Source organism: Gobio gobio, assembly GCF_949357685.1.
Source record: "Gobio gobio genome assembly, chromosome: 2".
Taxonomy (NCBI): domain Eukaryota; kingdom Metazoa; phylum Chordata; class Actinopteri; order Cypriniformes; family Gobionidae; genus Gobio; species Gobio gobio.
In genome coordinates, this window is record NC_137098.1 from 47420508 (window position 1) to 47432847 (window position 12340).

A 12340-nucleotide genomic window follows, 5' to 3' on the forward strand; every position below is an offset into this window, starting at 1 on the left:
CCCTTCGTAAGTGCAACATACATGTGCATGTCACGTACTGGTAAAAGAATATTATGAATGGAAGAAACAAATCACTAAAGACTTTGTGCCTTCAAGAATAAAATTGAACATTAAAACGTTTATGAATTTAAAACCCAAAGATGTAACCATTTATTTCACAAGTAGGGGTTTTTAAATATAATAACTCCCAACTAGGGATGCACAATATATCAATTATTGTCCCATTTTAGAGATATTACAAAGTACCGTAGGTGTGAATCCATGTGTGCGAGTCCCAAGCCATGTAAAGGTGCGTTCACACTACCAGCGACTTTGTCGCTGCATGACGCCAGTGGCTGGCGGTGAGGTCGCTAGGCGGCGTTCCCATTACGGGTTGCCTAATAATGTTTGGGAGTGACATTCATGGATGTTACTCCATGTTGTAGAAAACAAATCAGTTTACTTGCCGCTACAAACAAACAACGTTGAAGGAAAAGTCTAAATATAAATGGAATCAGTACATAAAATGCCTAAGATTAAAGATGAATGAGAAACAGCAAGTGCTCTTTGTCATCGAGGCTATTCATTTGCAGCAAAAGGGCAAATGCCGGTCTATCTGGGCTAACGAAACCATTCGCACTCGGAGTCAGCATGGCGCGTACCACCTTGTGTACAGAGACAGTTGCTGACTGCTCTGTACACAAGCAACTTCATCTTTCCCCGGCACTGAAGAGCGACGGATCACGTGCCCTCCACTGACTTCACTCTTATTGGTCCCGAAAGACACTCTTCGTTTGTATAAAGTTGAACAGATCTCAACTTTCTCACATCATTGAACACGCCCCATACCAGTCGCCAATGCCCACTGTCACTCGTGTCACCAGAAATCACCCGCTCTCCATTGAAATGAATGGGAACCTGATGCTTTGTCGCTGATAGTGTGAACGTACATTAATAGGGAGGGTTGGGGAAACATCTGCCAACCAACCCAGAAAAAACATTTTTGACCAAGAAAATTCATGGACAGTCTCTCGTGTATTGACGAGATATGGCCCATAGAATCACCAAAAGTCAGGCACGACTGAAATGGATAATGAATAGTGATTTAATAGCGCATGTTCATTTCCCCTATTTTTACATTTAGACTGCCATCCTCTAATACTCACTTTAAGGTTAATCTTTAGAACACTAATAATTTAATAACAGTTAAATATAATCTTGATCTTAATCTCAAAATGAATATCCATTTTTCATACTGTAAACATTATTGTGATGTCAATTTTGTTTATACATTTATAAATTAATTTAAATTATAAAAAATTATAGATGAATATTGAGGGAATGTATCCCCCCGTGTATGATGGTTATTAGTTATCTTAGGCTCTCACACATGCACACATAAACTACATTTATTTAGTCATTTCTTACCACCAAAGAAAGGGGCCTTTTCCATGACACCACTCCAATCAGTCCAGACAAAAGCACCTGAAACAAAAAGAAAACAGATTTTGAGACCAAAGAATGAAGCTCTGCCTCTCACTGGGCCAGTTTAAAACACTGTCAAGGGAAATCACATCTCAGGATTACAGGAGACTCTCTCACAGGTGAATGTATCAATATTTCATGTGCAGGGAGTGATACAGTCATCAGGTTGGTACAAGGAATTCTGTGGATATGGTGGAGAGGTTAAAAAAAATGTGCGATTACACTTTTATAGCCGGCGCAGCACTTGTTCTTTCTTTCTGTTCTCTATCTTTTTGTCCTTCACCCTTCATTAACCAGCAGCACTCCACTCGGAGGCAGTCTCTCTTTCGCATGCCCCTTCACCCGTTAACCCATCATGTCCAGCAGGCCTCTCTCCTTCATTCACACGTTTTACCCATGGGACCTTGGTGCTGCGCTACGATCACAGTGGCATCTCAGATAAACCAACAGGAGCAGAGCTTAAATGCACATGCAATGGGAAAGAATCGTTAGCATTGAAGCTGGTGCTGTCAGCAGTTTAGAATGTAAATTCAGGTTATAAATAATGCTATACCACAGATGGAATTAAAGGCTTAGGAATATATAGTGCTTCATATGTAAAAGGAGGTGAATGCTGACTAGTGTGCATGTTGACTTATTCTCGGTCACTAGAATGTGTTTGCTGGCAGATCAGTGAGACAGTCTGAGGAGTGATCGATCTGAAGATTATAGGATTATGCCATTGTATGCAATCACACACAGCTGTGGGATTAACAACCACAAACATAAAGGGAAAGTGAATTATAAATAATACAAAAAGAAAATAAATGGGGAGGGGGGGGGGGGGGCCTTTAGTAAGGACATGTTAAGCATAATTTGGTCTGTGCTACTCTAAAAAAAGAAATCCCTTACATATATAAAACACAATGTTTTCCCAGATATTATGCTTGGGCCATTTATTAAGACATTTCTTTAACAGATAAGAACATTTCTATAACATATATGACATGAAATTATATTTTATGAGAGAGGAAGTGTGTATAAGACAGATACTTCAGAGAGATGATGTGAGAGATGATTCACATTGTATTTGCTCTCTTGAATTATTGATCCTCTTTCAGTAGCAATTGAGAAGGAGAAAAACACGGAGAAAACTAAACCAAGAGTGCAGAAAAAAGATGCTGAGAAAGAGTCAAAGATAAGATTGAAAGAGAGGAAAGGCCTGGTTGGTGTATGTGTGAAAGAGCAGCAGCACAAAAGAGTTCACTGAAAGGAATATTGAGGCGTCATGCAAAATTCTATTCCTTTGCAAAATCATATCCCCCTTGGACCCCTAAATTTCATTCAATTCAATAAATTATTCTATGGGGGAGTATTCTATTTAGTGCCTGATTAAAAATACAATATTGCATGCTGATGTATACTATATATGCAATGAAATGGAAATTCAACCCATCTATTTTTTAATAAATCTTAATGAACTTGCTGTAAACAATTCGTCCATACATGTATTTTGTATTTGTTTTAGATTTTTTTTGTTTCATAATTTTTTATCAAAATGCCATAACTCAATGTTCCGGTGAAATGACAGAACTCTTTTAGTGATGTTTGCCAAACTTCTACAATCATACAGTCCCCTTTAACCACACCCCTTTCTTACAATTGACTACAAGCTTGCATTCAGATCTGCCAACATCCAATCAACAACTGACTGATAGAATCAAGTTTCTTTTTTCTCTCTCACACACAAAATATTATATATATATATATATATATATACAAGCACCTGCTACCATTTGAACCCTCCACGTCGTACGAGTCCCCAATGAGAACTTTCCCTTATTATTCTCAGATCTGTACCTGAATTAGGGCTCCCTACTGACTCTCAGTACATTTATAGCACATCTGGAGAGCAGGTTAGTGATGCGTTTTAGAGCAAGTGGGACTGCAGAAGGTCAACTACATGGGGAAAATAATTGGTGTATAAACAATTATATTACATTTTTAGAAATTGCTAGCAAATTTCACAAGAAATAAAAAAAACAACAAGCAACATTGAATTAAACATGAAATTTTGAAGTAGAAAACTGAAATAGTACTTTTAGTATAATAGTAATTTTACTCCAATAATATTTGTGTTATTTACAACTTACTACAATTTTTCTCATGAATTTGCTGGATAATACACAGAAGGATAATGCGGGTCAAAATTTTTCTAGCTTTATTTGAGGATATCGGTTACATTGCAGTCATTAAACATCTGCAACCATCAATCCCATATTCCTCACATCTCCAGAGGTGCAGTAGAGAACATATTGAGCCCTGGGTGGGAAGCCTCGCCGGTGATTTCCTGCCTGTGCGGTTGAGACTGGAGAAATTGTTTTCTGGAAAGAGGCAACGATAGCAAGCAATAATCAAAGAAGGATTTCACCCTCGGCTGCGCTCTCAACAGGATTAAGACGCACCACTCACTGACATTAGCCACTAAAGCCTTTTAGCTCAGTCAGCAGCGCTATGAGAGGAGAGAGAGCCCTTCAGTCAATTACTGCTCGGTCTAATATATGTACATGTCATACAGCCCATATCACAAACACCACAAATGACAACTTGCTTGACTGAGGACCAGATTCAGCTCAAGTCCAGTCTGCTGAAACTGGATTATTAGGAAAAATCGGAGGGAATACAAATGTTCAAACAGTGCTGGATCAAACACAGTGCGGTTTGGGAAATTGCTCTTGGCTGTCAAAATCAAGACTAAACTTGTAGCGGTTTGCATATTGAGTGTGTTGTGAATGTGGTCTGCAGAGTGTGAGGGTTCTGTGGGTGACGGTCTTTAAATCACAGTGAATTGTTTGCATAGCAGTGATATACAGCTGTCCCCTCCCTAAACTGAGCAAGAGATACAGCATTTGAACTGAACACTGTTGGATGAAAGTATTAGTATTTGAGGGCCGCTTTGAGAAATGTCACAGATAAAAACAACAGGTAATATGCATGTCTGTGTGAAATAAGGTGCGAAAGAAAGAATAAACACGGATGGACATTATTAATGGTCCATTAATTATTTTTTTGTATTTTTGACAGTAATTTTGGGGGGAAAATGAATGCAATTCTACAGCCAAAAAAGCAAATGTGTTTGTTTTTGATTGTTTAAAAAGAACCGGCTCATACGAGTCATTCGTTGGGGAATCAATTGGACTACAAAGGTTGAACTATATGGTTTTGATTTACTAAAAATAACCATTTCATAAGAGTCAGATATTTTTTGGCAGGAATCCTTGGACTAAACTTTAGGTCATGCTGCATGGTTCTGATACATTACAAACGGACCGACTCATAAGAGTCATTACACTGGGTGTGCTGTATGGCTTTGAATCACTAAACATAACTGTCGCATAAAAGTCATTCGTTCAGGAATTGTGCTATTGATTCAGAAGCAGTGTTGCAGTACCATTGCACAGCTGTGCTTTGAAACACTGTCACAGAAATGTAGTATTGTAATTCCTTGCTGGCTGGAATTTCAAAGACAAATCTCAACAAATTACAGTTGGTACAAAATTCCGCTGCACGCATCTTAACTGGAGCTAGTGTAAGAGAGCATATTACACCTATTCTTAAATCACTGCACTGGCTGCCAGTTAAATTCCGTATTGATTTTAAAGTATTACTTCTGACCTACAAAGCACTAAACAATTTGGCACCACAATATTTGACTGACCTTTTGACACCATACACCCCAGTTCGAAATCTTAGATCCATCAATGCAGGTCTTTTATCGGTCCCTGTAACTCGCCTAAAATCTATGGGAGATAGGGCTTTTTCGAATCTTGCGCCTAAACTCTGGAATTCCTTGCCTGTAGAGTTACGAAATGCAAATTCCTTGCACATTTTTAAATCCAGCTTAAAAACATTCTTGTTTAGGGAAGCGTTTGTGTAATTTTATTTTAAGTTGTTTTTAGTTGTATTATATTTTCTTTTTGTAATATTTATTTTTCATATATATGTGTGTGTGTTTATGTATGTATGTGTATGTACATGTATGTGTATGTGTGCATGTATGTATATGTATATATATGTATATGCACATATTGTTATATTCTGTTGTGATTTTATGTTCTTATGTACAGCGCTTTGAGAAATTGCCTTTAAAGGCGCTATATAAAATAAAGTTATTATTATTATTATTATTATTGGCACATGTGAGAACTATTGATGTAACTGAACTGCATTCAGTAAAAGGGTCATGAGCCCCCACCCCCTCCCAGAAGGTGGGAAAAGGGGAGTCAACAACCAATAAAACACAGACCTTCAATACACTCATTATACAGACACACATGAATATTAAAATTTAGGTTGAGGGCACCATGATGCATTTTAAAAATCTAACCCTAAAATGACAACAAATTCCTAAGAATGAGGGAGAAACGCAGAAGATAATTTTTTCTGTAGTCAGGTCTCTAAACAAATGACACATGTCAGTTTAACACAGAATTAAGTCATAGTTTTGTTTTTTTTGTCCACTGTTCTTTGAATTTTCAGTCTACATCATTGTCTTCTGTGTATCAGAATCAGAGCCGGCCCAAGGCATAAGCGAACCAGGGGGCCCCATGCAAGAGCACATGAAATTACTTGCTTCATGTTACTTTATTGAAATCGCGAAATGGCCTTAATCAATTACTAGATAAAAAGTTTTCATATATGTGCACAAGCTTGCAGCACCATTGGCTGGACACTATTAGCTTGTTAGCCAGGGTTCAAAGTCCAAAGTGCGAGAAAAATCAGCACTGAAACAGTGCTACTCGTCAGTTGCCCAGTAACCTTTTTATGAATGGATGGAATTGAGGATGTGATATGGTTTAGTGCGAATATTTTATCTGATGTGCTGCATGTTTTGGACGGAGTACAGCATAGCTTTCAGTTTCTGTTCGCAGTAAATGCTTCTTTGCAAGTAGGCCTACTATATGTATGAGTCGCTCAAAATGATAATTTGAGAACGCAACATGCAGCAAACATCTTCCCAAATTCGTAATGAGAATCATTTATAAATCTTTTGTCAACAAAAAGAAGCCCTAAGGTCTTCCTGTGTGTTTCTGCCAAAATAAAAGCTGTTTAACATTTTAAAGAAATCCATCAACATTTCTTGTTTTTAAAGGTCCCATGGCATGGCATTTTTCTATTATTTTATAATGTTTCCTGAGGTGTACTTATATTGTTAGTATGATTTTTACATCATAAAATGTCATAATTTAGAAATAAAAGGCATTTTTTTCTATACTGCTGTTTGCCCTGTGGCTGAATGCCCTGCTTCAAGAGGCGTGTCTGCTGTAAGACTTCAGTAAAAACGCCCACTGTTGTGATTGTCTGACATCTTTGCATTTGAAATGAGCGGAGGGGGCGTGGTTTAACGAGGTCTACGACGCACAAGCTGCTGCCAGAGAGACGGATGGACCTGAGTTCACTTCACATCAGTTCTCAGCATGTCTCAGTTCAGTGAACAGTTGTAGTTACTAGAATATACTTCAGGTTAATAGTTTATTTCTAGTTGGAGGGACCGTCACTCATGTCAGAAAGTTAGTAACTTCAGTAAATTATGGATCAGCGCTGACTGGAGACGCGAACCGTTTAGAACGATTCAGTCCGATTTGGTGAACTGGTTCGGTTCACTAAAAAGAACCGATTCAAAAGAATGATTCGTTCGCGAACCGGACATCACGGAGACGGAGCGATTGCTAACAAAGTTATTTATAGTAACTACTGAGTTGTGAGCGCTGTCTGTCAGCGCGAGTTTATTGTGTTTGTATCTGAGAGTTCTGAATAAACACGAGTCCCAGTCACGCCGAGTCCGGCTTCATCATTATTCTAGCAACTTTGTAACACATGCAATGTACCATTACAGCTGTCGAGATGAACGAGTTAGTAAGTGTTGATTATAGCATTATTTTTAGATATGTTCCAATCATATGAAAAGCGTCAGTGACGCGCATTGAGTACACAGCGCAAACAAAGACACAACAGCAGTAATCGAATGTAATCCAGTTTATTGTGGGGAAAGCTGGCTAGCCTAGCCGGATACCCTCACGCTTACCCCCCTTCTGCTTAATCTCGCGCCGCGTTTGGTGCCTCCGCTGTGGGCCAGATACAGTACTGGGGGTCGGGGATGTTGAAGGCCGACCGGACAGTGCAGCCCGAGCCTCTGTGTGCGTGAGGTTTATCTCTAAAGAGATGTGAGTCTGCCGATGTTGAGCAGAAACTCATGACTGTATGCACATTGTAGAACAGATATACGCGACGAGGACGTACAAAAACACTGACTCACAAGATAGAAAACACGAAAACACCGCTCTATCGGGAGAGAGAGAAGCCGCAGTGTGTGCACGAATAATAAATAATTAGCTACACATAAGAAATCACTGATCACAGATCAGAAGGAACTGAAAAAAGACTTCTGTTTTCATTTGTACATCCAAACACTGAGAAACTGCCAGCATTCACTCGTTCACAAGCCACAAATATGGCGCTTGCATGGGCGTGCCAGATTCTCTGGGTGGAGGAAAGGGAGGTAACCGTTCCTGTGTGGACGTCATAACAGGAGACTTCAGGATTGGCTAGTCTGGCCTGTCATTTTCTCAAAGGCAGAGAGAGACAGCCAGAACTCGGTTTTACACCGATCAACATTTCTATCCACTTGGGGACAATATTCAGGCTAGGGGAACTCATATTCATGTTGAAATACCTCATAAAATGAAAATTTCATGCCATGGGACCTTTAAAAGAAGTCTCTTCTGCTCACCAAGGCTGCATTTATTTGACCAAAAATATAGTAAAAACAGACGGTAATATTGTGAAATATTATTGCAATTTAAAATAGCTATTTTCTATGTGAATATATAGTAAAGTGTAATTTATTCCTGTGATCAAAGCTGAATTTATCATCATTAGTCCAGTCTTCAGTGTCACATGATCCTTCAGAAATAATTCATTATGAGGATTTGCTCATGAAATATTTATGATTATTATCAGTGTTGAAAACAGTTGTGTAAAAAATTTTTTTTAGGATTCTTTGAAAGCTTTCTATTTCAGATAATTGGTGTTCTTTTGAACTTTCTATTCGTCAAATAATTATGGGGGGAAAAATTGAGCATATTAAGCATAAGATACTTTTTTATATATATATTTTTTTTTAAAGTGTACATATCCCAGTCTGAGCTGTAGTACTGTAAAACTGAATATTAAAGTGCAAGTTACATTTACATTACATTTATGCATTTAGCAGACGCTTTTATCCAAAGCGACTTACAACTTGGGGGTACAATAAGCGATTGGTCGTGAAGAGTCGAGTGAGCGCAACAAGTGCCTGAAATACTTAGTCCGTGTACATTTCTCAGTGTAGCACAGGCTAGAGTAGGGCGGGAAAGAGGAGGAAAAGAGGAAAGGAAAGTTTTTTTTTTTTTTTTTTTTTTAAGAGGTTAAGTGCTCACGGAAGAGATGAGTTTTTAGTTGACTTTTGAATGTTGTCAATGAATCAGCATTTCGGATGGCGGTGGGCAGATCGTTCCACCAGCTGGGAATGTTGAAAGAAAATGTTCTGGAAAGGGATGTTTTGCCTCTCTGTGAAGGTACCACAAGCCGTCGCTCCTTAGCTGAACGAAGGCTTCTGGCGGGGGTGTGGAGTCGTAGAATCGAGTCAAAGTATGCAGGAGCTGAGTGCGTGGTGGCTCTGTAGGCAAGCGTCAGCGCCTTAAACTTGATGCGAGCAGAGAGATGAAGAGTGGTGTGACGTGGGTCCTTTTGGGCTCGTTGAAGACCAGACGTGCCGCTGCATTCTGGATCATTCGAAGTGTTTGGAAGAGGGGAGTCCAGCCAGAAGCGCGTTGCAGTAGTCAAGTCTAGAAATAACCAGGGACTGGACAAGAAGCTGTGTTGCGTGTTCCGTTAGGAATGGTCTGATCTTTCTGATGTTGTAGAGCGCAAACCTGCATGAGCGAGCTGTCTTAGCAATGTGATCTCTGAAGGACAACTGGTCATCAAATGTAACTCCAAGATTTCTGACTGATTTTGAAGGGGAGATCACGGATGTACCTAGCTGGATGGTGAAGCCATGTTGCATAGTGGGACTGGCGGGGATGATGATGAACTTGCCAGGTTGAGCTGTAGGTGATTTTTACTCATCCATGCAGAGATGTCAGCCAGACAGCTGGAGATTCGTGCAGCTACTGTGGGGTCGTCTGGTTGGAATGAAAGGTAGAGCTGAGTGTCATCAGCATATACATCTGACCACTCTTGTGGGTTTGCTACTGTTAATATTATAAACCGCATAAGGGTAAAAACATGAAAGGCAGACATGATGTAAGCAACACAGCTACAACTAATAACATTGATAATGGGTGTGCGAATTATCAAGAACTGACAATAGTCAATCGTATTGGTGGCACAGAGGGGCCCCCTAATAAAATTCATCAGCGTTCATGATCAGATGTACGGCTGTATTAGTGTCCTTATTTGCACATATATTTCATTTGAAGAACACGTGATTAAATATATGTGCATACACAGTGCTGGTTCATGTTTAGAGCACTACAGTATGTGAAATATGTCCATAAAATAATACTTGAAACACGCTTACTCCAGTCTGTATATGATCTATGATCCGCGTTATGATCATTGTTAAACTCATCACAGTTCCATGCAAAAAAATTGTTTGGATTCTCCGCTGTAATGCAATCTCATGCGTAATACAGTGCACTGATTGGGTCAGAAATTGGTCAGAAAAATGCTTTTGATTACATTTCCACTTGTTGATTAAATGTATGAGTGCTTTTAGTGTTTTCAGAGATGTGCAGCCTATACATATCTGTTCACTTCTGCAACAATGTGTTTTGGGTTTTCATGACCCCATGAAAATTTGGTGGCCCGTAAGCTTTTTTTTATCAATTTATTGTGTTCTTTTTGAATAAAAGTATTACATTTCTTTAAAAAAAATATGTAATGCTACAAAAAAAAACTATTTTAAAATAAATGCTGTTCTACTGAACTTTTCATTCATCAAAAATCCTGAAAAAAAGTATGTTTCCACATAAATTTTAAGCAGGACAACAAATTGTAACATTACAGGGTACATAACACACAGTTTCTGCCAGTCTCATGTTAATCTTAAGTACCTATAGAGTAGTACTGCATCCTTCATATCTCTGAAGAGTCTTTAGTTTTATCATACTTTTAAAAGAACATATAGACTATACCGATTCTTTCCGAAAACAGTCAAACTTGTGCAGGCGTGCAGTGGTGGGCGGAGCTAAAGAGTCATGAGTGCGCGCACACACACACACACACACACACACACACACACACACACACACACACACACACACACACACACACACACACACACACACACACACACACACACACACACACACACACACACACACACACACACACACACACACACACACACACACGTGACATTGAAGAATGGAATATTGGCTGAAAATTCAGCTTTGCCATCACAGGAATAAATTACATTTTAAAATATATTAAACTAGATAACAGTCATTTTAAATATTCCTGCGTGTATTCCGCTAATTCATATTTTCTCAAAAATGTATTAAATGAATAAATAATACAATTGTGCCCAAAATGTAAATGCACAACTACACAAACACACATAAGTTTGTGTTCATTGAGCACGCAATCTAATATCATCAAATAAAAGGTGCTGCAATGTTCAACATGCCCTGACAGAAAGACTGAACAAGCAAATGTATAGCATATCTACAGTATATATGTATATATACAGTAATGCACTCGGATGATCATCTCTGTACCAAAATTCCACATGATCATATATTCTCTCAAACTGAAGTTTTTCTTCTTTTACGTGATGCCCTGAAGGTGCAATGAAAATATTCAGAAGCTGGGCATCTAGCACACACAAAAAAAAAGACCAGAAGGCCATAAATGATCAAATCAAAAATCAGAAAACACAAGAACATGCACCACAATCTGTCAAACCCACTTCTACTCAACAGACTCCACGACACAGCTGTTCAGACAAGCTGCTGCTTGATACTATTGTTCAGGCTGCAGTAACGACATCAGCAGGCCTCTGGTGGTGTCAGCGGGATGGTCAAGTAAGTGAGAAGATTTCAACCGGACTCATGTGTGGCTGAACTGATGTCCATGTCGTGTGTCTGGAGAGAGACCAAGATTTCTCATTTTCTCCTGCTGGTTCCTGTGATAAGCACACGTTCTCTTGACATCATCATGGAAAACGTGCTGTCTACTTGCCTCAATTAAGAAGGAAACTATGATCATATAGTATGTGCTATTAGATATAAATAGAACAAATACACCCACTGCCTGCTGCAATGCCTGCAAATGACTTCAAGGCATATATTTCTCAAGCGTAGCATCCCTCACATACATACTAATGAAGGTGTGGCCTATCATCTTGATTTACATACATATTTATGAAGGTGCGTGCGTACTTATGAAAGTGTAAAGCATCATGCATACTCGCATATACACTTATGCAGGTTTATGGCTCATCACCTTTATTCTATACTGCTCGAGTTGAGTTCGATATTTGAAGCATCTGGATGTATCCATAAACGCGATAATGATCATCAAGGCTGCGGGAGTGACTGAACGAAGGTCCTGGAATGAGGACACGGCACACTTACACATCACTCCCTAAAAGGAAGGGAAAGAAAGAGGGAGACAGAGAGGGACGGATGGGAATGGTGGTTCTGTTGCCGTGGAAACCCCTTTCTGGACACTTTCCAGGCTTTGTAATGATTTCCCATTTACCCCTCAGAGAGGAAGAGAGCGAAGTGACTCCTTCTATATCAACATGCAACACACACTACGCTCAACAACGCTTCACCCGAAGACACAC

The 12340-nt window shown here is 39.2% G+C and overlaps 1 protein-coding gene across 1 annotated transcript in view; it reads right to left on the bottom strand.

The window, feature by feature from the left end:
- Positions 1-12340, bottom strand: part of fam189a1 (family with sequence similarity 189 member A1) — a 141542-nt gene that overhangs the window by 70879 nt on the left and 58323 nt on the right. The window contains exon 2 of the mRNA XM_079845590.1: positions 1408-1464. Within this exon, the coding sequence (XP_079701716.1) occupies positions 1408-1464 (57 nt within the window). The remainder of the gene's footprint in view (positions 1-1407; positions 1465-12340) is intronic.